At 40.7% G+C, this 27,728-nt stretch overlaps 1 protein-coding gene across 1 annotated transcript; it reads right to left on the bottom strand.

Moving 5' to 3' along the window:
* Nucleotides 1-58: 58 nt before the first annotated feature.
* On the bottom strand, nt 59-27,728 carry RAB20 (RAB20, member RAS oncogene family). The gene is made up of 2 exons (XM_063149961.1): nt 27,500-27,728; nt 59-2,042 (listed from the first exon to the last, which is right to left on the bottom strand). The coding sequence occupies exons 1-2, from the start codon at nt 27,669-27,671 to the stop codon at nt 1,522-1,524; spliced, it is 693 nt and encodes a 230-aa protein (XP_063006031.1). The 5' UTR covers nt 27,672-27,728; the 3' UTR covers nt 59-1,521.

The following is a 27,728-nucleotide window of genomic DNA, read 5'->3' as shown; positions in this document are numbered from 1 at the left end:
TACTGCTCTGTAGCAATTCGCTCAATAGGATGTACTTCCAAAGAAAAAGTGCTTTAAATACATTTAGTAAAAATTTAATTTAATATTTATTCAGGAATTTTCTCCCTATGTATGGAACTGTGATTTGGGTGAGACAGAGACAGGCAGTGACAAAGCATAAGAACCACCAATGCTTAGTTTTAGAAAATTGTACCAGAGGCACGCAAAGGAAGATGAAGTCCCCACACTCGCAAAACTGAAAATATGCAAGCTGCATCCTTGGGCTTGAGTGGTTGGCTGATTTTGGGAGGAATGGGGGTGGGGGGGGGTGTCTCAGGGTGTGTTGAAAAACCAGAAGTTCTTCACTCTGCTTCAGTTCAGTGTGAGCTCCTGGGTCACTACGTGCATTCTTTGTAGCTGAGAGGGTTGGGAAACTCCAGGAGCTGTATTAAGCGTTAGCCACACCTTTTTACTGCAGTCAGGAGAGAAACCTGTACCTCATTATTGCTCCTTCATGGGCCTTTTACTCCACAAAAGGCAGTTTCTTCCCTTCCTCCTGCATTAGCCTGTTTCACATCAGAAAACACCAGTCTTCACTTCCCTCCAGGTAGAGGTAATTACTACTCCAGGTAGTAATGTCATGCATAGCTGATAAAAATCAAAGCTGCAGTTCTGCCTGAGAACAACTAAGGAGTGGGAAAGGAGACAGACACAGATGCTGAACACAATGAGACCCCTAAAGGGCACCAAAAGGAAGTTTTAACAAAAACACAGACAAAATAAGATTGATTTCTTCCCCAAAACCCACCTATATTAAAAAGAATTACAAGGGGAAAATGGAAAGAAAGAAAAAACTTCCTCCTGCAACTTGCAATTAGAACAGCAAGAGCTGGGATACTGCTTGTTAACACATGAAAGCTCACTATGGAAGAAGAATTCTCATTAATAAAGTCTCCAAATGAACAGTACATATCCACAGTGATTTTAATAGTTCAGCTTCTGAATCATATGCTATCAAGTCTGACATAAAAAGACTGCAATTGATTTATTAGCTACAAATATAAATATACCTGGATTTTCTTTTTTTTCCTTAAGAATAAAAAAGTACTGTCTCTTCAGTCTTCCAAAGTTATAATTGTAAGGGAAAAGAAGATCATCATATGAAAGTTTTCAAGAGTACACAAACAGATCATTTACATGCAACATGAAATAGCAAGTCACTAAAAATCAGAATCTTTCAAATCTGTCCAAATGATTGTCACTACCCATTCTAATAACACATCACTTGTCTTCAGAACCCATGGAAACTGGCAAGTCTTACTCCATAATTTCACCTGCATTCCCATTTTCTTATACACAGAGCTTCCCAGAAGCCTTTAATGGTCAGAATATTTATTGTTTCTTTTCTTTTTCTTTTTTTTAACACACCATTTTAATCTACTTATTCTTTGACTTTTCCTTTCTGGTCAACTGCAAGCAGTTCATATTCCTCATTCTGCTGGAGTGAAAAATCCCTCCCCTTTTCCATGTCACATAGATGGTTCAGGCACAACAACCTGATTTTGTCCTTTTGGCTGGCTTGTAGTCCGTGATGTCTACGGTTTGCGGCGGCCCCTCAGCTTTCTGCCGTACGATTATTGGGACTACCATGTCAAACACAGTTTCAAACAGGTAGTCCACCTTGTATCCTGTCTTTGCACTGGTCTCAAAACACATTTTCTCAGCTGCTGGAACATCCTTCTCATCTAGCATTTTGTATTTCAGTATCTTTTTATAGAGCGCGATCGCGTCCTCTGCACGGACTTGTTTCCGCACCTTGGAGCCACAGCTGGCACCAGACTTCCCGGGTCTGTTTTCATCCGGTGCTGAAGTACAGTCATCACTGAGGTCAACTTTATTTCCAACAATAGCAAAAATGCAGTCAGCACTTGCACTGTCTGTCAGAGCCAAGAATCTTTCTTCCAGCTCCGTCAGGCTCTGGAGGCTGTTCACGTCGTACGTGAGGATCACAGCAGCCGCTCCTCTGCAGTACATGGACCCGAGGCCGTGGAACTGCTCCCGTCCTGGCAAAGGTTTAAACACAGCAAATGTTAGCGTGCTGGAAAACACATCATTGACCAACTAAGAGAGTTTAAGGAATTTTAAACCAATTTCACAAGTCTGGATGAAGCAGTGAAGATAAAAATGGGTTATTTGTAGCACTTTGAGGTTTTTCCTTCTGTTTTTCCATAAGAGAGCAACAGTGCTACAGAACAGCTCTGCTCACTGCTTGCTCAGTCTCAGAGAAGGGAATCTCTTGTAGGGAACAGTGAACAAGAGAGCTCATGCAGCATTCATACTTGCAGAGAGCAAAAAAAAAAAAACCTGGCTTCTTTTTTATTAAATTGCATGCTAGCTGATTTATGTCACATTAACTACTACCCTGCTTGCACCCACAGGTGGCCCATCCATCTACATCACCATTTACAAACAAAAAAGTTCTACTGTTTCAAGTTCTGCTGGAATTTATTACTCCTATAAATCCAGCATGCATTTTCAAGTATATCTAGTTCAGAAATCTGTATCAAAATCAGTAATCCACTTCTTTCTAAGTTTTGAAGGATTTTGTAAGCCATATAGTCTGATGCTACATGCCCACAGTTCTCAGGTACCTTGGCTTTACAGGAAAAGTGTCTTGTGCTATCCAGCCTGTAGTGATAGGCATCTGTCCCTCCACCAGTTTTCACACAATTTTTAGAGTACTAAACACACAATATACAGAAAATCCTAATACATTCTAAGATAAATTAATATTTTAAGTTGCCCTGGTCATTGCTCAATAATCAAGAGTTAAAACATTTCTTTCTCCTCATTCAGGGACTATCTTCTAACACTTCCAAGTAAACTTTGATGGTGTCCTTCATTTCTTGTAAGACAAAAGTGACTCTGTTAAATCCTGGGAAGCAAATAATGTTCTTCAGTAGTTGCAACAGAACTAAGGGAAATTAGGCAGAAGACAAACTGTGCTTTCCTTCCTATTGAGAACTGATCCCTTCCCCAAATACTTGCTACCTGTAGAATATGCTGTGTGTTTCACTATCCAAGATGGTATCAAGAAAAAGATAAAACACACTAGATCTCAACCAACCATCAGAGTCAGCCTCGGGTCACTACATAAATGTGAATGAACAGAGAAAAAAAGAGCCAACTACATGCTTATGAACATTTGAAAATCAACACCAGTTTCCAGCTCTTTTCATACAATCCCTTTGCATAGAGCCTTCATTTACAGAAAATCTGGAAGAGATCTGGTTACATTCATCTTCTGCACAAAGCTACTGACCACCAGGAGCTATTTCATCACCATCAATGATTCATCATGAAATCCTGGTAAATGATGGTGGAACAGGAAAGGCAGAAGAAAGAAATGCTGAAAAATGGAGGTCAGCACACACTGGGAAAACACATCTGCATGTGAACGTGCACTCTGTGAAAGGAACTCAGAATCCAGCTCTGGTGGGGAGCAAAACTGCAGTTAGTCCTTCTACAAATCTCAGAACTCCAAGGCTGCCAGAAGAGAGACAGTGCTCATCATTATCAGTAAAACAGATCTGGGAAACCTCAAGCTAGAACATGAAATTCAAATCTCATTGCACTTTTCACACTGAGTGAAATTCTGGCAGCTGCCAGAGAGAGAGGTTTGGAAAGGTGCAGAGCTCACTATAAAGAGGGGTAAAAGGAAGCTGGTAAGAATGCTCAGAAGTATGTGAAACATTTGCATGAGGAAAAATTGTGGGATCTTTCAGGCTGGTGAATGATTGGAAAAAAGGGTAGAAACAGATGTCTAAAAATTCAGGCGTAATGCTGAGAAAAAATAAATAGTTGTTCCTCAGTTATTTTCTCGTCACACAGAAAATGAGGATTTCACATCAAAAACGTGTGTAATTTAAATACTTTCCCGCAAAGTGAAAAATTGGTAATAGCATTTATATAACACTGCAGAGGTCAAAAGTTTAGTGAAAAGCATTCAGAAAATCATTAGGGAAAGTTTATGGAAAATTGCTTCAGTGAAATTTTGCATAACTTCTGATTTGCTTTCCCTCAGCAAAAGAAATTCTTTAACTCATTATCATGGAGGTAGGAAAAAAGGAGGTTTAAAAAAAAATAGCTACACCCTTGTTTAGGTATGTTGAGTAAGGCAAGGGAGATTGGGAGGCAGGGGATGGAGGAGGTCAGGCCTTTTATGCTTTTTTTCTCAAATCTCACGTTAAAGTTGTACTTCCAGCTGCACTGCAACTGAGTCTTTAAATGTCCCCAAGTTTTCAATAGAAGTTTGCACCATGACTGATTTTGTTCTCACCCAAACCCTGATTATACTGTGGTCTGGAAACCACAATGGAACATGTTATCTCCCCCTGCCCTCCCACTTCAGATGCCTAAGCCATAAAATGCAGCCCCCAGAATCGTTTGCTACAGCAACCAAGCAGTAGAACAATATTATTACTTGTTTTATGGCATTTGTATGCTAATCTAATCTTGCACAGCATAATATAAACCATGACACTTTTACATGGCAACTACCAACTGACTACTTCTATAATGAATACATTGTTGAAAGGGGGAAAGAAACAGTAGAGAATTTACCTTGCATAAGAAACTAATTATATCAAAGGAATTATGGACAGTCTCCTGTGGTCACCCTCACAGCACAATCAACATGCAGAAAAAAACTGCACAATGTATTTTTGTAGCAGTTTCCTTGTACAGACCACTTCTGACACTTATGGGCTGGAACAACACTACATATGGAAAAAAACCCCAAAACTACACAAAGTATTTAAACTAATATATGTCCTCAAGGAGTCAGGCAAAATAGTATCAGACATTAGGATGAAAAAGTTACTCCCTGAGAACAGCCATCCCTGTCTTATAGACAGTTATTTTTTCCACTGGACCCATCTGGTCCCATTCCAAACACATATTTTTTTATACAATTAGTAAGTGGTAAGCCTTGAAACCAAGAATTAAACAATTTTGCCTTTTCAAAAAAAATATAGTTAAGAGAGAAGAGTGAAAGAACTATTAAATAATTTGCAGTCAAAGGAATTGCAAGAACCACCGAATCAACCACAAAGGCACAACATCAGGGAAAATTCTGAAAACTAAGCAACCAAAAACTAATTTTCATTCCCTTTTCATCTTTATATTTTGTCGTGTTTAGAGCAGTTCAACAACCCTACATCTGTATCCCTATCTGCAGCACCATCAGCTTTCCAGAAGGTCTTTGATGAAGTATATGAAGACCTGTTGGAGACTTCAGCCACTCAGAGGCAGCACAACCAATGAGCATTTTCCAAGTCCTGCAATGAGCCAAATGCACCTCAGTACCATGAAGTTCGTAATGAACCTAACAGAGAAAGAAGGGAAAAGCAGACCTTGCAAGAGGCTGGCTTGACAAATAAACAAGGCTAGATTTAAAGTGTACTAAGACTTGAACTTAAGGCCTCCTACTGCACTTGGACCTCTCAGCTGGAAGGCAGCAGCCCCTGTGAATGCTTTCTCTGGATGGGACCACAGCCCATCCAAGCATCCCAATCCCCTCCAGCTGTGGCATTCACTGACAACAGCAGCACCTCAATGCTGCGTGGGAGCTCTCTGCCTGCCCACAGACCCCGAGGGTGTTATCCCAAGGAGCTCATGAAGTTGCTGTGGATGTTTATGAGAGCAGAAGCCAGATTTGAATGCTCCTTACCCACCACCTCTTCAAAGGCTTTCACCACAACTCCTGAAGTGGCACAACCTCTACTAGAAGAAGAAGTTTTAAATCTCTCAGTGTTGAGCATGTACAAGAATGCAAAACAGGCTGTGACTTTCAGTCTGGAGGGAATAAAACACAACGACTATTAAAGAGCAAAAAAGGTCTTCAATAAAGTACTGAAAAAGTACTGTTTCTACTCTGATTATCATAGTCTAAGTGGCAGCACAACTCAGTTCCTAAGGTAAATATGTAGTGGGGAAAAGCACACAAAGGTGGGCTACAGAGGCATGTCACCATTGCGTTAAAATTGCACAAGATTGCAGAATTGCCCAGGAAGTGCCCAGTCCATAAACCAGGGACCTTCCAGGGATTTTCACTGTGATTTGTGCAGTACTGTAATCGGAACAGTAGAGAGGAATTAACAGAAACATAAGGTATCCGCTAGCTTTTTTCTTTCAGATTCTCTTTCTGCTTTGTAGAGTCTGAACTTGAGTGTACACAGAGAGGAATAGGAACTGCACCCTGGGGAGACAGCTCAAAGATGAAAGAAAAGAGAAAGCATGACACCCATGACACAGCACAGAAATCAGTATTAGAAAGAAGTGAGCTTTGAGGGTTCAGCTGCAGTAGATGAAGGTTCAAAGGGTGACCCTTATGCTCTTGAGTTACCTCAGCAGGAACATCCTCTCAATCACAAGGGTAGACAAAGATCCTTTTTGAAAGGGGAACAACATTTCTTTCTGTTCACAGACAAGGCAGTAAAGTTGTGACCCTTTAAAGGACATCAGGAGAAACAATTTTGCTAGGAACTGAGATTTCTATTTGAGCACATATACCAAGCATTGTAATGACTACCAAAGAACAAACAGTAAAGGTCCCTAAAGGTTTCAGGAAAATTCTTCTGCCCACATATGAGTCAGGTTTTGAGAGTGATGAAGTCAGGGTTCTTCATTACCTTGTTCAAGGTTGGTATTTATTTCTTGTAGGTGGCTTTATCATATTTCCCTTGAAGTCAGGAGCTTTGTTAAGAACTGGACTACATCTGTGGTTACTTGGGGATAAAAATAAAGCTCTCCGTTCCAAAGGATTAACAAGGATTACATAAATAGAAATCTGTGGAAACATGAGTCACAAAGGACTGGAGAGTCCAATTTCTACATGTCCAGGAGCTGTCAGAATACATGATTTCCTGATCTGCCAGAAAAATGCTAACATTTGGTTTTTCTTCAAGACAAAATTCCCCATGGAATGATAGTCTCTGAGACAGAGAGAAACTAAATAATTAAACCAACAAATCCAAATAAACAAAAAACTTCAACACAACACCCCCTACCTCTCCCCAGAAAAAAACAACCACCAACCACAAAAAACAATTACAGTTGAGTAACAATAAAATTCATTTCAGCTCCACCTTCACCCAGTATTTTACATTCACAAAGCTGCATTACAGAAGACACTTGCATATGTTGAAGCTTCAGTATGCAACAGATGTCTAGCTCTGCTAAAAAACAAGATGACGTTTATTTTGTTTATACTCATTACTTAGATATGAATCAACATTCATGGCATGAACTGTGCCCTATTTTAGCAGCTTCTATTTAAGTTATTAAAATTAGATGTGTATGTCTTGGCCAAAGCAGAATATAACATAAACATAGGAGAGCAGTGATCTTAATACCCAAAGGGCTTTACTTGCACGTTTTAAAGTAGAAAGAGCTACACATGAAAGAAGAAAATAACAACCACATGGGTAAAGTGAACAATGAACAAAGGAAAATTCTTTCATAAAGCTCTCCAAAGAGAAAACATCAAAATCAGTCAAGAAAGTAGGCTCAAAGTAATACATGATTGAGACATGCTTACTCCACTTCTAAATACAATTTATTCTGAATTGTTAACTCAAGAATCTTTCTCTCGTAATAGAAGATAAAGTTGTGAAAGAAATCATCTCTTCCCTTAAATCCATGCAGTTTTTACTTAACAAGCAAATGCTTTGGATTCTGAAGGAGTCTGAAATTACCAAGACTCTGCAAACATCCCCACTCTACAAACATGAATTATTCTGGTTTTCTCAATCTCCTTCTGCAAAACAGCAGCTCAGTGTGAGAAAACAACCCACACGAACCAGAAGCAGTCTTTCACTTCTCACTTAAGCAAGACAAGAAATCAAACTGAGCCCTGTCCTCCAGTCAGCTTTAATTATTGTACTAGAAACACCACACTTCCACTGACAGATGTGCCCCTTGGACACAAAATCAATGACTAGAAAGACTAGAACTTGCACACTGCATAATCATTTTCTACTAATTCCTTAAACACTCTTAGGTCTGGTCTTAGAAAATGGAGGTTGTTTAAAAACACTTTTAAAATAAATAGAAACAATTAACACAACTCCAGTCTTTGTAACATTTTCATTTTAGCTCTGATTTAAAACACAAAAGTATGTAAAAGCACCATCAAGGGCATTGCATTATGTCACTATAACCTAGTCCCCACTGAATTCACATTCAGAATTTTTATTCAATCTAGAGGCAGGCTATAGAATAGAATTCTATCCAATATTAAAAATTCAGTTTAATAGATATGATTTTTGCCTGGACAACTGGATAAAGTTACTCAAGAAAATCCAACTAGTCATCTAAGTGGAAGCAGAGAAAGTTTTGATAAAACAGGAAATGCCTTGGCACTATAATCCAAAATTTATGAGCTATGCTTCCACAGCATAACTTTTATCCTGAAAGATTAAACTGTACCTTTGACATAAATAAAAATAATAAAGAGAGATTTTTTTAAGAAGACTACTAAACTACCACCAGTGATCCAACAGTGTCTGGGATAAAGCACATCCAAAAATATATGTAAACTCTGTTACTAGGGAATCTAAATTATGATAGAAATAAAAATCTAGGGAAAATACACAGAGATAAGTGAGTGAAGGGCTGAGAAAGGGCTAATTCTTAAACACATTTTTTAAAAGAGCATACCTCTTTTCTCTTTGGAAGCAAACTTATGCAGGAATACTTAACAGATATTAATATATTCTCCATGGAATAAGAGGAAAATCTACAACAGGTTTCAGGAAAAGCTGGATGAAATTAATAGCATTACTAAGCATCAAGGCCTTTTACTAGGGATTCTGTCTCTAATACAATATGCAAGGGAAAGAATAAAACTCATCCTTTATTTCCAGTCCTTTACATAACAAAGCCAACATCCTTTTTGGGATCTAAATTAGCTATTAAGATTCTGCCCAGAGAAGACAAACTACACCCTAGAAGGTCTACACCAGCACCTACAGTGTGCATTAAGAAATGCAGCTCACTCTTCCTCTGCTTTATCTAAGAGCACCAAAAGCACAAATTTTGTTGCTACACAAATAAAAAAAATCACTACAATCAGTGTGTCTGGGAAAGGAATTAATTCAGAATAATTATAAACAGAAAGAATCACTAGAAGGCATCTGAAATAACAAAAAATGGGGTGTTTACTTACTGGAAATGGAAATTCTGCTATACTTTATACATAAGAATAGTAATATCATTAATGAAAAAAGCCTTATGCAGATTTATTTTAGCCTACTTCTTTCCTCTCCCCTTAAAGTATAACAATTAAACTGAAGCTAACAAATATGCCATAAATAAGATTTGAAGGATATGTTTCAGCAAGGACCAACAAATACCAAAGACACAGAAGATTCTGCACTAAAATTCACCTACTTTCTTGAAAGACAAGTCTTCCTTTAAAAAGGATTAATAACGTTGCTAAAATTAATGCTGCCTATATTTCTTTAAAGATTCAAACTTATTGTTTGTTTAGAGCATTTACAAAAGGAAAGCTACACAAATCCCAGGATGGTTGGGGTTGGAAGAGACCTCTGGAAATCATCAAATCCAACCTCCCTGCTGAAGCAGGCTTGCCTAGAACAGGTTGCACAAGATAATTCCAGGCATGTTTTGAACATTTCCAGGTAAGGATACAAAACCTCCCCGGACAGCCTGTTCCAGGGCTTTATCACACTCAAAGTACAGAAGATTTTCCCAATACTTAGATTACACTTCCTGTGGTTTGATTCGTGCCTTCTGCCCCTTGTCCCTTCAATGGGCACTACTGAAAAGTCTGGTCCCACCATTTTGACACCTGCCCTTAAGATTTGTATGTGGTGGCAGCATGCCATCTTAACTGGCTGAAATAAACAACAGCACAAACTACCATTAATGTGCTCCTCTTTACGGTTCTCACCAGGAAAAAGTGCTCATAATTCTATTTCGGCTGTATTTCCTGTTTTTATAGGCCAAATTCACTCAAGAAAGCCCTGATTTGTTGGGAAAAAAAATCCCCTTTATGCCCTTGACCTTTCTAAGAACATCTTCCCCTTGTCAAACTTGAAGTATACCAATAGGTCAAACAGTTTTAACTGACTCTTTAATTTTTATTAGACCATCAATTCAATTAACATTCCAAAAGTGATACTTTGGCACAATTCATATAAAACAATTCTTCCAAAGAAGTTCACTTAAATGGGCCTTTTATTGTTAGGACAAATAACACACTGAGAAGTTATGCAAGAACGCCAGCGTGGTGTGCTGCACATCACATGTCAAACTCTGCAAGATGTGGTTAATGATCTACAGGATCATCTGAGCATTATCTGCAGAATAAGGGTTGCTGCAATGTGCTTTTCTTCACAAAAAGGCACACACAATCCCCTGTTTAATAAGAATCACAAAACAGAAAATACTGGGAATTTTTTGCTGCAGATTAGTTTTATTTCATATTCTCCAAGAAGATTATCAATCTAGGCATGTTCTTGTAGAAGCTCCAAAATAAAAGGGTAGTTACCACCTTTTTCTGATGTGTGGAAGAAAAGCCCCAAAAGCCATGTAGCTTTAATTCACAGCACAACACCAAAGAACCAACAACTGAAACACGGGTAAAAATTTCCTGCTCTTTTTGACAGTTAACAGTGTGATAGTTTATGGAGAAATCTGCTTTTAAGTAGAAGCCTAATTTTCTAAAGGCAGCTAAACTAAAAGCAGATGCCTAGCAGCTTACACAGGTGCCCATCAGTTACATCCTGCAGAGCATTCTGAGTCCCAGAGGTATCCAAAAAAGCTGATTACCACAGATGAAGCCTTCTTACCCACAGCTCAAATATAATAAACATCCCTCAGTCATCTTGTCAAATTCTGTGTTATTTGATCATTGATTAGTTTCAATATCCCCAGAACCATTTTTAATCCAGCCCTGAAGAGTAGTTTGTCCATTTTCATTCCATAACTGGTAGTGAAGGCTTGCATTTCTGGTTGCAATGACACCTGTCAGACACACTCAATGAAAGAAGGAGACCAAGTTCACATGGGAGAGAATAAAAGAGGAAAGAAAAAAAATCATAAAGAAAAAAAAAAAACATTTACAGAGCATGATCAGAGACCAAGTGTAATCCTCATTCAAATTTTACCTCCTGCATAATAAAGATGATAGAATTTCACTCAGTCCTTGTCTTGTGACTTAGGAGAAATCTGAATTCTATAAAGTATCTAAAGAAAGGAAAGTTAGCATCCCACCAATTAGCTTGCTGGAGTTCAGCTTTCAGATTCTGAGTTTTTATAGACTTTCAGCTTTACAAAGTAATTTGTTCAAAAAACAAACACCCCTCCTTCAAACACCAAACTAAAAAATACCACATTCCCCAAACCCCAGAAAAACTCCACAGTCCTCATAAAAGGTACTCCCCTATGACTTAACCTCCTTCTTGTTAGGCCAGAGAAATTAGTCTTTTTTTCACTCTGAGTCTTTGCCTCTGGCATATTTCTCTGAACTAAAAATCCTACCCCTAGCTCCTTTCTCCCATCTTTCTGTACGATTTTATTACCAAGAATGTAAAAAGAATATCACTGAAGTCACAATGTTACCTAAATTCTTGATGACTTTTATCTCTCCCTATTTGTTGTACTTTTCAGAATAGCTCACAGGTTCTGGGAAAGCACAAGGTACCAAGAGCTTGGTTTGCCATCCACTACAACTCAATGGACCTTGCAAAATGTACTGTTGCCCAATGAATTAACCTTAACCTTAATTAATTAATGAGTTAATTAAGCTTAACCTGCTGCCAGGACCCCATAACATCAGTCTCTCTTCATTTGCAGCCTTATATGTTCGTTTAGTCTGTATATTTCTAGCTATAACTGATTTTTTATACAGAGACTTATAAACTCAGTATCTTTGGACTAAAGGCATATTTGGGGTTTCCATCATCAGCAATGCCTTCAGCTGCTCAATGCCTATATAAAGGAGAAGTATCAGAGAAAATTCCTATTATCCACAAGACTTAGCCCACTAGTTTCAGCTTTTCTGAAACAAAAGAATACCTGGAATCTCTTCTACTACATAAATGCAAAATAATTTTTCTTGCTGCCAAGAATAAATCAGAACTTACAATTCTAATAATTAAATTAAGACTGAGCTACTGAACTCACAAGAATTTTCATTTCAATACAGATGTTTCCATAGAAACAGTATGCTTTCCATCCAAAGCTATCACATTTCATAAAAACACAAATATGCTTTCTATTCAAAGTTTTAAACTTCACCATATTATGTCTAGCAATACAAAGCATTACATAGAGACACAGAGAAAACCTCCTAACCACACTACATAACATGTTTTTGCCAACAAAAACTTTGGCTAGACCCACACTAAAAAAAAAAAAAAACCCTATTTGTAGCAAAAGATTCCACTGATGTCTCTACAATCCTGAATAACTTTTACATTTAGCTAGTTGGATTTACTTTTTTCAAACCATCATTTTATTCAGTTCTCTTCACGTACTGTGTTCATTTCTTGAAAAAGGAGATAACCCCAGAAGATTCAAGCACTTCATGTATTTTCAGCTGCCTGGAAGGGTAGTGCCTTGTAAAAGATGAACAGAACTAATCCTAGACCTGCCAGACAGGCAAGCGTACCACAAGGTGCACCTTCAACACAAACTGAAAAAATTACACCAGTTTTTAACTGTGTCTCTCTGAAATCTCACAGCTGTGAAGGGAAATGTTTTATCTAAACACTGATATCTGGCAAAAGAAACAAGGTCCAAACAAACTGATGGGACACTACCATCCCATCTACAAATGCTCCACCAGGACTCCAGCTGAAATCTAGCATCAACACGTCTACTGAAAATGTATCAGGGTACTAAATTAGGTTAATTAAGTTAAATCCATGAAGTTCCCAAATGCCTCTACTGAAATGAGAGCATGAATGCAATAATGAAACTAAAAATTCAATTGCAAGTAAGTAAAAAAGGATCGACATAAAATTCTTCTGAAACTATGCATCTAAAAGAAAAGTTGAAACTGCTGCTTAGAAAGAAGTGGTCATTTGGCAGCTTTCCTTAAGGAAAATCTGATTGGAAGGAAATCATAAGGGGAGGGGAAAAAAGAACCCTTGGATTTACTTTGTAAGAGTTCTGCAGGAAGCAATATCACTGAACACTTAAGTGCAGCAGCAGAGCTTGACGGTCAAATCCCGTTCAGCAGTGAGCAACAAAGAGGCCAGTGACAGGACAGGGCTGCACAACAACCTGACCTAGGCAAGACACTCGCTTCTGGCCTCTGGGAGAAGCTTTTCAGCTTCAACACCTGCTGAAACACCAATTCATTTCCTCAAAGAAAAGTACCTTCTACAGAAAACAAATCATTTTCTACAGAGTGAGTCCTAAAAGCAGCTGGTTTTTCTTTGCAGTACCTGAAAACTTTACTTAATTTACAATTCCTTTCCACAGGGGTAAAGGCACTGCAGATGAGCCCAATTCCCTACACAATTTCCAAGCAGGGGGTGTTGCCAGGTCCTTAACTTCAGAGTCACTCAAAGGAGACCTTCAAAGCCCACACCCCCTCCCCAAGCTTGCTCTTCAAACTGAGGAGCAGGTCCTTAGCTGAGGCAGGAATGCACGGCCAGGTGTACTTCAGCACAGCCTGACTGGCACTGCAGGGCCAGGACAATAACTCCACACTTACTGTTTTATATTGCTCAATAAGGAACTGGGAGATTAGCCTGGTGTGCTGGTTTGGCTGGGGCAGTCAATTTTCTTCACAGCACCCAGTATGGGGCTGTGCTCTGGGATTTGTGCTGCTGATTTGGGAAACTGCATAGATAGCACAGGGATATTTTAGCTATTGCTGAGCAGCACAGTATTAGAAAATTCCCTGTTTCTCATAAACTTCAATACATATTTCAACTTTAATTAACAGATAATACATACTTTAATCAATACATACCTTAAAAAAGAAATCTTGAAGACACACAAGCAGGCCATCCCTGTGTGCTGAAAGACAATGCAGCCTACCTGGACTTCAACAAACCCTTTGACACCACCCCCCATGGCATACTCTGGAAAAGCTGGCAGGCCTTGTCTTGGAAAGGAGCACTGTTTGCTGGGTTAAGAACCAGCTGGATGGCTGGGCCCAGGACATGGTGCTGAACGGTGCTGCAGCCACCTGGCCACTAATGGTATCCCCAGGGATCAGTGGGGGAGCCAGTCCTGTTAATTATCTTTTTGGATTATCTGGATGAGGAGACTGAATCTACCTCCAGCAAGTCCACAGACAACACCAAGCTGGGACAATCTGCTGGAGGGTGGGAAGGTTTGGCAGAGGGACCTGGACATGCTGGATCAATGGGGCAAAACCAGTGGCATGAGGTTCAACAAGACCAGTGGCTGGGTCCTGCACTTGGCAGCAACAGCCCCAGGGAGCAGGACAGGCTGGGGACAGAATGGCTGGAAAGCAGAAAAGGACCTGGGAGAGCTGGTCAACAGTGCAGCTCCCATGGGGAGAGGCTGAGGGAGCTGGGGCTGTTTGGCCTGCAGAACAGAAGGCTCAGCAGGGACTTTGCCTCTACAATCACCTGAAAGGAGGGTGCAGCCAGGTGGGGGTCGGCCTCTTCTGCTGGGTAACCAGCAACAGATTAAGCTGCATCAGGGGAGATTTAGGCTGGACATTAAGGAATAGAAAGGGTGATTAGACATTGGAATGGGCTGTCCCTGGAGGTGTTTTAGGAAAGATTTGACATGGCACTGAGTGCCTTGGTATAACTGACATGGTGATGTTCAAAGGCTGGACTTGATCTCAGAGATCTTGTCCGACCTATTTGATGCTGTGACATCACCCAAACAGTGAGGGGGCTGGGGGTGCATCAGAAATTGGGATGCAGCCAGGACAGCTGGGCCCAACTAACCAGAGGGATATCCCACACCACAGGGTGTCATACTTAGCAGATAAAGCTGGGGGAAAGGAGTAGGAAGTGGGAGTTGTTCAGAGTGATGGTGCTTGTATTCCCAAGTCAACATTATGTATTATGGGGCCCACCTTCCCTGGAGATGGCTGAACAACTGCCTACCAATGACAAGTGAGAATGGATTCCTTGTTTTGCTTTGCTGGAACATGCAACTTTTGCTTTACCCACTAAACTACTTGTCTTAACCCACAACTTTTCTCACTTTTACTCCCCCAGTTCTCTCCCCCATCCCCATGGGGCAGAGTAAGCAAGAGGGTGCTTGGAGCTTAGTTAAGATTGTCCTCCTAAATGTATCTCAATGAGCACTCTGAAATTCTACCACTCATCAGCATTCCTGACAGCTCTCAGCAGAGAATTGTTAAATCAGTGTCTGCCCACTACCTCACAGACAAGAAATTCTTCCTGTTTTTCTTCATTCTTTATCCCTGTTTTAAGCTGAGTTAGGTTTTTTAACTTCCTCATTAGATACTTTGCTATAGCCTTAGCTCATTACAACCTTTTTTTTAAAACCAAAATTCCTCAAAGGATTTTTTGTAGAAGGGTTAACTAAATATATACCAAAACAATCAGTACAATACACCATTTTTTGAGTGAGAAAACACCATAAACTTAATAAATATCTCAATAAAGGGAATTGACTTTTTAGAGACTACAAAAAGAGTTTACTGTTACTCATTGCAGACCGTCTTTGGATTAAATTTTGTATCCAACCATACATAAAATTAACAGGTCTACTCTTTTAGAAACATTCTTCTTTTTCCATGTAACTGCTTTAATCCCAAACACATTCTATGTATTTCTGCTTCCTGGCTGTCAGTCATTTCCCTTTTTCCCATGTATAGGAAGCCAAATCATCAAGAAGCAGCTGTAAACTCTTTTGTGCACATCCACCCATAGTAACACAGTAAGTCAGCTTTCTTCCACAGACCCACAGGAGAGCTTCAGAGCTTGTTGCCCAGAGAGGATTTAGGTGCTCCAACCCTGGAAGTGTTGAAGAACAGGTTGGATGGGGGCCTGAGTAAGCTGATCAAGTGGGTGGTATCCCTGCCCATGACAGGGGGTTTGAACCTAGATAATTTTTAAGATCTTTTCCAACCCAAACCATTCTAGATTAATTTACAAGAGCATTAGCTATGGCAGTGCCTATTTTCTATCAGCCCCACTTTCATGATGATTCCTTCCGTTAGAATTTCAAAAGCACTAGCAGCAAAGACAGGCCAGCAGAACCCAGCCCTACCCCTCTGTGCTCTACTTCAGGGTCATCCCAGGATCAGAGGCTTTCAAGAACCTGCAAGAAATTCAGTATTTAGACAGTTTCAGGGATCTGCAGGCCATTTCTACCACAGCATCAGGCCACCAGAAGCAAGAGTTTTTAAGCCTTTAGTAATCAGTCTGGAAGGCCACATATCTGTGGGAATGCACCTTCCAATCCTACCACACAGCCAGAACATTCTCTTCTTCCACAGCTGCAGCACAGTTTGGTTCAGTACATGCATGGGGCACTGCAGTGTAGAGAGGGACTCAAGTATATTGGCCATGCTTCCTTTTGAAGAGAAAATTAATTACTAGGCTGATATGTAGGCAGCCCCTCAAGCACTACTTCTGTAAATCTTTTATCCTACTAATCAACTTCCAGGTTGATTAGGAGTAGAGGACAGAAAGAAGAGAACTAGAAGCTCTTCTAGAGGCCTAGCATTTACAAAGCTGAAGTTAGTGCAAGACAGCAGCTAAATGCTGGTATTCATCAGTGATCACTACCAGGTGAGGAGGGGGAAGGAAAGGCATCTTCAAATCACAACATTCACATTCCAAGAAACAGAGTCCAGGTCACACAAAAACACACTTGAGAGCTGCCAGGCTGTTTTGTAAGAAGTGACCTTCTGTGTCACATGTTTCCAAAGTGAGGAATGACTCTAGCACACATAACAAAAACCACAGTTATCTGAAATGCTTCAGGAAGCTCTGGGTATCAGATCCTCACAGCTGGTCTACTTGGAAAGTGCCTCTTATTTAAGATTAAATCATCTTTTGGTGAAATGGAACTGAGGCACAGTAGATAACTATATGCTAGTTCCTGATTTGTACTGCTGAGTTTAACTTCAAACCACCCTTCACCAACAATTTGAAAAATATTTAAACTTTGCTAAATGTGTAGAAATAAAGGCCATGGATCTTGCAAACTGAATTTAAAAGTCTACTGGTTTATTTTTTGAAGAGAAACTCATATTAATAACATGGGACATAAAATTAGGTTCACTCATTATTATTTGTTTCAACATTTTCAATTATTTATAGGCAGGTTCTCAACTAAGAACACAAGCAATGAATTCATGCATAATTAACCTTGAAGAAAATTATAACTGCTTCTATTACTTACCAGCTACCATCAGTTTCTGTTCAGTTGAAACCTTCTTCACGGGGTGCATCTAAATAGTTGCTATTTGTCAAAAGTAGGAGGTAGTTCTGGTTATCCAGTGGGCTGCCTTCAGCAAGGATCAGAAGTGGGGGACTGTGCCAGACAGTGCTGCTACCTGGGTTTTGTGGGAATGTATTTAAAACTTGTTCAAAACATTAGGATAATTTTATCACAGGACGTGTGACTTGTGTTTTCAGAGCTTATGCTAACTAAGATAAACAAATGGCCTTGACATTTCCAGCACTACTTCTCCCTTTTAATTCTCCTTCCAGTTTCTCTGCCTGCACACTTATGTGGATATGTAATATCCACAGTTTAGGAGCATTAATGTGAGAATTAAATAAACTGTAAATGGCCTCCATCTTCTGCTGTGAGGTTGGCACTTACAGATTGGTCTAGAGTAGAAGCTCACTGTCTAACATAGGTGATAGGTATTGGAAGGTAATTGTAAACATTGTACATTATTTTAGTTTTTAGTATAAAAAGATAACACCGCCTGGGAGGCAGGCAGAGTGCCTGGACTGTCTTGTTGAGCAGATCTCAGCTGGACAGGAGAAAACATTTTACAGATAAGGAACAATAAACAACCTTGAGACAGAGAGCTGAAGAGCTCTGACTTCTTCGAGCGCCGGGCTGGGAAAAGAGACTTTCTAACTTACCTCAGGGTCACTCTGACCAGCGAGAGGCCCTGAGAGAATGTAAATCAAAATTTTTCCTTTTATTTCAACTGCACTGAAGACCATTATTTTTAAAATAAGTATGTATAAGTGGTTGGATGGCTGGACAACACCTTTTCTCTGTATTTTGCAAGAATCTCCTGAAGTACAAAAGCAGTAGTTAGGAATATTAAATTATGTAACAGTATAGAAAATACGTAACTGCATCAAAAAGAAAGGCTGAGGGAACAGGGAGAAGTATCTACATCAAATGCTCACACAGATCTTTAGGCTCTTAGCAGGGATCCTCCATGAATGGCTTCTTGATGGCCCATGCAAAGCCAACTTCCATTCTCATCTGCTTCCTAAAAGATGGAAAGATGTACTAGAAAATTCACAAACATATCTGATATGTCCCTTTAAAAACCACGTTAATAAGCACTCCTCAGATTTGTTTCTTTCCACACCCAGGTAGGTGTGGAAATCTTGCATGTTTATTGAGTTGCTTGCCCTAAAGGAAGCCATCCTGAATCTCCTGTGATGTAGGATAGCAAATTACTTATGTAAAGAATTCAAATTAAGAGCAAAAACCCACTCACTTCCTTTGACCACCTCTGCTCTCTGCAGCACACTTGCATAAGTTAAGTTTAATCACCAACCTGAAATCTCATTTCCTAGGCATATTTTCAGGTACTGAATATGAAATTACAGTTAATCAAACACAGGAAAAGGAATTTATCACAGCTTTGATGCCTTTTGATCAACCCCCTGGATGTTGTACTTTCAGTGTTTCCCTGAAAGAAAGGAAATCATTCAGACTTGGAAGAGAAAATATTCTTTCTATTCCACAATTTTTAATGGCTCCAAATATATCCACCACAGACTCAGCATTTTTCTAGATGGAGACCCAAACAAAGGTTATTTGTTTGGATATTTTGCAATAGTAAAATGTGATTCAGATGAGGGATTACTAAGTGTACCTTCAGTTCAGGCAGTAAAACACTGCCCCTTGGAAGCTCACATGGCCAGTGGCTTCAACACAAGACAGCAATTGCAGTGAAGCAAACAATTCATGTAGATATAAGTGTGATTTGCAGTGTGAATAGACTCAAACCAGCCCACAGAGTATCAGGAGAAACTCAGCCAAGATAGTGTGAGGCTGCTTAGGAGTTTCCCTGGTTTTGATATTTGTTCCACCATAATGTGCACCTACTGAGGTTAAACTAAAAAGGTACTCACAATACAGGATCACTCAAGGTAGTAATTGTACAACAACTAGCAGCCAGTTACCAGCCCCACACTTGTATTTTAAGTGTCCACTGTCCCCTTCCTTCCAGCTGAGAGCAAAAATTAATTGCAAAGTCAACAGAAAGACACCACAACCCTGACTGCCTAAGTTCAGGCACCTGGACATACAATAATAATTTTAAATACCTATTTGTTTTCCATTACAGAATGTGATTGCATCCCAGTAAAAACAACATCAACAACAAAAAAACACCACCACAATTTAATCAATGTGTGTTATTTCCATACATTCATCTCTAGATTGCAGTTTGTGAAGCATTCTGCTGTTCTGTGCCACACTATTTACTCAGACAGAGAACTGTTGGGAAAAACATTTCCCATCCCATCCCTGTGTTTTTTCCCTCATGCTCAAACTGAAAGAGCTGCTGTTTCTTAGACAGCTGAGGTATACATTTCACAAAGTCAAACTGCAGAATGGAACAGGGCATTAGTAACTTGTTTTCATGCCCAGAACACCTATGCCTTTGCATATACCCTCTAGGACATCAGTTTAACTGAAGCCAATAATCCAGTTCTAGGACACCCTTATTTTCTACAGTGTCATACCAGCTCCCGATCCAGCAGGAAGATGAATTTCCATATATCTGCAATTTTTGGGAGCAGCTTTGCCATTGCATTTACAATGTTTTACTAACCATTCCTCTTGTTCACGTCTCCCTCCCTCATACATTTTCAGTATTGGCATAAAGCAGACAGTATTTAAACTAATCTTTCAGCTGTTTAGTAAATTTTGACAGATATCTGCAAAATACACCTCTTCCTTCAGTAACCAGGGAAGAAAAATGCAATGCCAGAGGCACAAACTCTTCTTCATCAGGAAGATTCTCCATATTGCTCCAGCCTAGAATCTGTGACTTTAAAAGATGGCATATTTAGTCAAGTCAAGAACTTGAACAAACTCAAGTCCTCTTGAAAGTGGCTCATGTTTGTGAAGCCACAATGCCTTGGCATGATCCCAGACAGCTTTAGCCAGGCACACACCTCACGTCACTGAGACTGTTCAGGGAGAGTCCAACTCAAAGTGTTGAGTACTTTCCCACTTAGGCTAGAACAGCTCGGTCACTTTGCACACTATTACTAAATACCACATGCAAAGTGGGGATTCAATGTGGGGGCTGGAACACAGCAGGTAGCACAGAGGTTCACACACAACATCTACCTTAGCCTGCATCAAGTACTCACGAGATGCCATAACCTCCCCTTCAGCTTGCCTCTGTAAGTGAGTACTAAAATTACACATTAGAAATAAAATCCTGCTTTCAATAAATTCAGTTAGCTATAGCTGAATAAATTGTGTTACTTTTGCCTTCTGTTTCTTTTTGATATGTATTTTTCACAATTCCCTCTGACAAGGTATTTCTGTATTTTTGACTTAATTTGCATACAAAAGCACTTCCAGTTGCAGTGAATTTGTTACCTTTGGCTTTACTTGTGTATCGCTCTGTTTTAAATTGCTGGACACAGAAAATAGAACTTTTTCCAGGACATTGCTCACACAGTTCATTATTTCTTCGTATTTTTAATCACCCCCCAAGTTATTCTGCTCTTTTCAGGAAACATTCATTGCAAAAAAAAAAAAAAAAAAAAGTAATCCAGTGCACTGTTTCACAACAACAAAACCACATTTCCAGGGATGGTCTAAAGCTTAAACTTTTATTCCTTCCTCTGAATCTGCTTCAGAGGCTTAGATAAAGAGCTCACTGACTCTCTTGGGGAATTTCTGTCCCTTTGAGCTTCCACTATTATGGTTTCATTTGCAAGATATGAAAATATATAGCTTATAACCATGCACAGTAATCTCAGGGAAGCCACACCATGTGTGTATGAGGCACTGGTCCTCAGCCATCATTGTTTTACATACCACCATCATGAACAACTAATTATGGCCAACAGAACATTCTGCAAAATAATTTTCCCAAGGGCAGAAAGGAAAGATAAGTGTTTTAAGAATTTAGAAAAAAATTTAAAAATCAAAGACTCTTGCTGGTAATTGGCCCCCAAGCCATGACTCACCAACAACAGACTTAAGGGATTTTATTCTCCAGGATTTCCAACCTCTATGGTGTTTAGTTCACCTGTTGAGTGCAGGTACACACTCAGCAGCCTTCCTCACTGATGGTCCCTGATACCCAAGACACTTTTTGAGGTTATATCCCCTATGACCTTCCAACAAGAAACCTCCTGAACTAAAGATACCCCACTACACATGCAGCAACAGCCAACCCCAACCACTGCCAAAATTCCATCCCGTGCAGAAAGGCACACACATCAGAGCCCTCTTTGGCTTCAACTACTCAACCCAACCATCTCATCTGCAGCTTCTTTTTCCCTGCTGTAATCCTCTACTTCCAAAAGTCAAAACCAGAATAACACCAAACAGAGTAGCTACTATCAGTGTTCACATGTGAGGAAATGTGCCACCTAAGTCCTCCTCTTTGTTCTGTTTCAGTATGATGGAGGACCATGTCTCTGCTCTACCTACTGTCAATTTGCATATTGTTCACCACACAGGGCAATGTTTGATTCCAGCTTCCTGGGCCGATCTCACACTCTGAGGACCAAGCCACACCCGATTTCATGTTTGCATTAGAACTACGCTGATTCACAGCCTTTACCAAGAAATGGAAAGTGCAGCTGCATCAGAGGAAGTTCAGATTGGACATCAGGAAAAGATTCTTCACTGAGTGTGTGAACAGGCTCCCAGCAGCACCAAGCCTGCCAGAGTTCAAGGAGCTCCCTCTGGGTCACACGGTTTAATGCTTTCGTTTTAAGTAAACCTGCAAGGAGCACGGAACTGGACTTGGTCTTTACGGGTCCCTTTCAGCTCAAGATATTCTTTGACTCAGTGTGCACAAGGAAGTGTTCATCAGCACAGATAAATTGTGAAAAAAAGAACAAAACCAAAGCCACAAAACCCTCAAAGCCTAACTAAGCAAGGGGGAACCTAATCCTTGTTACCGGGGGAATCTGACACATCTGACCAGCCAAACATTGACACCTTGGCCGAGCAAGCTGAGCCCAGGCAGCTGCCGGCACTGCAGCCCGTCAAGCCCAGCAGCCAGAGATCAGGAGCTGTGAGCGATTCACACCGTGCTCACCAGCGCTGATTAACATCAGACATCAGCACGCCGGGCACAAGAGATGGGAGCACTCATTCGCCAGATACACTGCAGCTGACCCAAGGCACAGAAGAGCCTTTTCTAGGCTAGGTTTATCTCCTTTGTCCCTAAATATACTAGCTCTGACAAGTTAATATATATATATATATATATATATATGCAGGTAAAAATAAACGGTCGGAAGATGTAAAAATATGAACCGAGTATTCATAGAGTAATAAAAAAAATCAAGTCATTCCTTGTTGACAGATAGTTAAAGATGAGAAGAAAGAAAAGCAGGAAACTTTGCTTCCCTTGAAGTTAACCTATATGTTTCCCCATTATAATGCTGCATGAATATCTGCTAGCAAGTTCAAAACTCAGTCTCTTAAAATAGAATTAGAGGATCCTGATGTGAACTTTCTGAATTACTGGTCATTCATTTACCAGTTGACTGCTCTAATACTATGCCAGCAACAGGGGACATGGCCACTAATAATTAAGAAACCTTGCTGCTGGGATTAAGAAACCACTTCTCTGCCAGATGAACAAATGTCAACTTAAAGAGACTGAAATCTAACATACAAAAAAAGTTTTACCTTTTGAAACACCAAGGCATCAGCAAACATGCCTGAACAACTAAAAACTCCTACAATATCATTAGCTGCAGCCACCACACATTACTATTCCAGGTTTAATGGTGGAATAGGACCAAGACCCTCAACTTCAGGAGGTTTTGTGCTGCCAGACATAAAAGATTGTATGCTAGCTCTGAGCTACATGCCATCAGCTCCCAGCAGGAAGTTCTGGATTACTCCGCAGCTGCTGTCAGCACTGCCTAGAAAATATATTTATATATACACATACATGTATATACACACACAGAAATATATGTATATAGCTTTGACATCCTGAGTGTTCAACCCTCAATCTTTTTGTGTGAGGAGGAGGAGGAGGGTCTTCTTACTGCTTACTTTCATTGTTTCAGAAAAATACTACTTCAAAAAACTAGCACAAAGCATGTACTTAAATGTTTTTAAGACTAGGCCTCTATCCATCAAGCTGGCTCTTTAAAATATGCTAAAAGTGTACAGTTACTTCTTTTTGTACAGTTTATGCTCTTTTTTTTAGTTCCTTTGAATTAACTGATCCAAAGAGAAAACAACACATGTAATTTGTTGCATCAGAATATAAGAAGTAAATAATTCTATGCATCAACCACAAACACAACAGCAGCCATGCCAAGTCAGACACAAGACTGTCTATCCAAGCCTCTGACAATGGAAAAACAGCCAAAAGCAGATAGCTAGGAAAAGGAGAGCTTTGGAACATGGCAAGCATATGATACTTCTCCCAAGTATTCCCCCATCTGGGGCTTATTTGTTTCCTTGACTTGAATGCAACTTCCAAATAACTTCTCTCATAATCATGAAACTGGAAAACAGGAGATGTTGAACTATTTGCGATGATCATTTACATAAAAAAACAATCAAGTCTGACAACTTCTGCACACCCATTCTACAGGGCTTGTGGATAAGAACATGAAAGATTTAGATTAGACTAAGCAGCTGATTTTTCCAAGATAAGGAGGGGTGTGAATTTACAGCTAAGACCCCTCCCTAGAATAACTGATTTACACTTCAAATCTAACTTGGTAGAACAGGTCAGGTGTGCACACTGATTCCATTAAGACAACACAGAAATGCACATTTTAAGCACTGTGGTAAGCAAATTTATTTCTTCCTAGGAAAATGAGATTTTTCTAAATTCAGAGCAGGAAGTAACGCAAAATCAACAGAGTGATTAGTGAAAACAACACACATTTTAAATAGCTCAGAAAATCAGCAATTACACTTGTACTAGCATCCATGCATACTTTTGATCCATCACCACTACTGCAGATATTCTCATTGATTACTAAAGTCTAAGTGTGCACAAACACCACTTTGTATTACAAGAATGAAGCCTCGTTGTATTGAAGCTTGCATTTTTACAGCCAAATGCCCACCCCATACCAGAAAAACAAATAACCCGTACAATCTGAATTGCAAGTAAAACATAGGGGACTTCTATGGAGATCAGTCCCAAAAATAATGCTCATAAGCAACAACAAAAATAAATATACATTCACATACTAAATATAATATGAATGGAGAAAATTTAAAAAGAAGATATATTCCAGTTTACCTTGTTAATTATGTATTGAACAAGTACAGTAGCTACTACCATGCATACCCTAATTTCTCTAGGCCAAATCTTCCATATTTCTACATTATACATTGTATAAACTGCTGTTGAGGTATTAAGACAGACATCCTGAGCTGGCACTCAGTATTCAGGTAGGTGGGATGGGTGCAAACTTTGATCCACGTTCTTGTCATTGCTGTGCTAAAGAATTTCAACTCTCCTGGATGATTGTTGCTGGATTTCTCTATATATTTACACATGCATAATTTAAAAAAACAATGTATCAGTATTTGACAACCCTATAACTCCTTCACAATGATTCAGTAGTTAGCAACATCAGGTTAATAAACAGACAAAAAAGCTAAATTTTAAACTCGTCCTTTCTACACATTCCAAGCTTACTTGGTACCCACCTGGTAGAGATAAGAGAGTGAGACCACAGAGAGATAAGAGGTGCAAACTAAGGTCTCCAGACACGTTGAGGCCAGCAAAAGCATAAGATCCACACAAAACAAACAAATGAATAACACCGACTTTTGAATCCCCTTGTTTCTTAACACCAGAGTTACAGTGTCAACAAGGTCCCTTACTTCTTCACCAGGACAGCAGAAAGCACATATGTGCCCTGGGAGCTTCTCTTAATTCCAAGAGTAATGAGAGCTGTTAATAAACAAAAACCCAGAGGCCCCAGCAGTCTGGCTCAGTTTTGGCAACTTCCATCATTCTGCGGGAGCACAAATTAACAGGGAGATGGTGCAAGAGCCCTTGTGTGCCCCTGAAACACGAGAGAGGGGACAGCCAGGCTCAGGGCTAACTCCAGCAACAGAGGAGAATGAGGAAGATGTGTTATGCCACCCTGGTACAATACAGCAACACTTTTCAGCTCTTGCTCTGCAAATAGAGTTTCAGCAACTCAGCTCCAGAAGTGCTGCTGAGCAGCAGGAACCTCTGTTGCAGAGCTGTGCATTGGCAGGGGCCCTGCTCCAGGGTGCAGAGGGAATTGTGGCCACTGGGGAAGCGATTGCTGAGCTCTGAACACCTGCACTGTCCTGAGACAGATATCACATGTGTGCTTCATCTGGCACATGGAGATTCCTCCTCTGGAGTTTTCCAGATTCCACACACAACTGGAACTTGGTTCCTCAATTAACACTGAATAAAATACCACAATAAAAATAAACAACTGACAAAAAGGGCTCTGAAACCAGCAGACAAGCTTTGCAGGGACTTATTTTATTATGTATGATTAAAAAAAAAATAGAAGAGTGTCATGAAAATTACCAAGGAACAATGTCACCAAGACAGATGGTTTTTCTGCTGAAATAAAGCCCACTGCTAATCACCCACAAGGGTCTGGCTTACAAGAAACAAGCAGCAACTGCCCACAAGAGACTCCCCATAGTACAACACAATAACTGCAAAATTGAAGTAGATTAAAAAAAAAAATACTGCAAATGACATGGAAATTATATTTAAAACAGAGCTACTGGTAGAGAGCTGTCATGATAGTAACAGATTACCAAATTCTAGAAAAAGCTCTTAAACACCTCCTTCCCACACTTCCCAGAAGTGTTTCTGTATAACTTTTTGGCAGTTTCGTTTCTCCCCTTCCTTCTTCTCAATTTCTGACACAGGAAAAGCTATTTTGGACTAGATTGTGACATGAAGTGACACAGCAAATGAACTTCCCTCCGAAATTTCATCAGGAGGAAACTGGAATATTGCACGATGCTGCAGCTCCTCAAGTTTCACAAGGACATATAACTTGCATTCTTCATGTTGCCACTAAATAGTTTTAAAAACTCCAGCTAAACATGAAATCAACTACAAAAACAATGGAACAAGATTTTATTTGCAAAGAACAATTTAAAGGCAAGAGCGTCCATTGACTTAATTTTGCAGGACACTCTGGTCCTTTACATGACAGAGGAGAGCTTCCTGACTTAATAATCAAGAGCAAGACATTCATATGACTAAGACCACAAACCGCTTCTCCGGTCCATGCTCTCCCACCTCCTCCAGCCCAGGCCTCCAAACCACAGCCCGCGCTCGGTCCTGCATGGCAGAGATGCTGTGGCACAGCCAGCCCCTCGCTGCTGTCCCAGACAGGAGCTGCCGGCAGCCCATGCTCTGTGCACCAGTTCCTTGCAGCTGCGGGGATGGGGAACGCCACGTCTGAAGGGCTGGCAGGCAGCACGCCTCGGGAAGTGACACCAGCTGATATCGAACTCAACAGTACACAGCGAGAAGGGATGAACTCAGCAAGAAAGGGAAGGGAGAAGCTGCAACCTCTCTAATTCATGACTGAACTTGCGGCCAGTAGCCAACTACTCGGGTAAAAGAAAGCAACTAGGCACTGCAATCTTCCCTGTACATCCACATTTGGCAAAGAAAAAACACCAGAGATAACAGTTGTAAGACCCCTTGTAGCCCGTCAAAATCGTGTCTTTTCAGACTCTGTCCTACCACCCAACCCTATGATTCAGGCGGCTGACTTCACCGCAAGGCGATAAGCAGCGGGGCAGGGCTCCCGGCGCCGGCCGCCGCCTGCGGGGCACCGCGGGATCACGTCTCCATCTCCTGCCCCCGCTTCTCGCAAAGCGAAGCTGTCCCGAGCGAGGGCACCCACCCCGCAGCTCGTACTCCAGAGCCGAGCCAAAACCAGGGAAAAGGAAGCCCTACGCATCCCAAGGCACGGGGGGCGCCGCGGGCAGCGCCGCTCTCCCCGGGACCGGAGGAGAGGGGCAGCCCGCCAGCAGACACCCCGCGGGTTCCGGGGAGCGCCGTGCCGGACCCCGAGCCCTCCGTGCCGCGGCGCCTCACCTGCGGTGTCCCAGATGGAGATGTTGTACGGCCCCCACTGCTTCAGGTAGAAGGCGCCGCCGACGGTGCTGACCGTCTCCTGGAAGCGCCGCTCCATGTAGCGGTGCAGCAGGGAGGTCTTGCCCACGTTCATGTCCCCCAGCAGCACCACCTTCCCGTCCGGCTTCTTCATCGCGGCCCGGTTCGGTTCGGTTCGGTTCCCTGCCGGCGGCCGCTGTCGCCCCCTTGC

This window comes from Melospiza melodia, chromosome 2 (genome assembly GCF_035770615.1).
Source record: "Melospiza melodia melodia isolate bMelMel2 chromosome 2, bMelMel2.pri, whole genome shotgun sequence".
In the NCBI taxonomy this organism is placed as follows: Eukaryota; Metazoa; Chordata; class Aves; order Passeriformes; family Passerellidae; genus Melospiza; species Melospiza melodia.
Note: the sequence above shows the minus strand (reverse complement) of the source record. Positions and strands in the feature narration are given on the sequence as shown.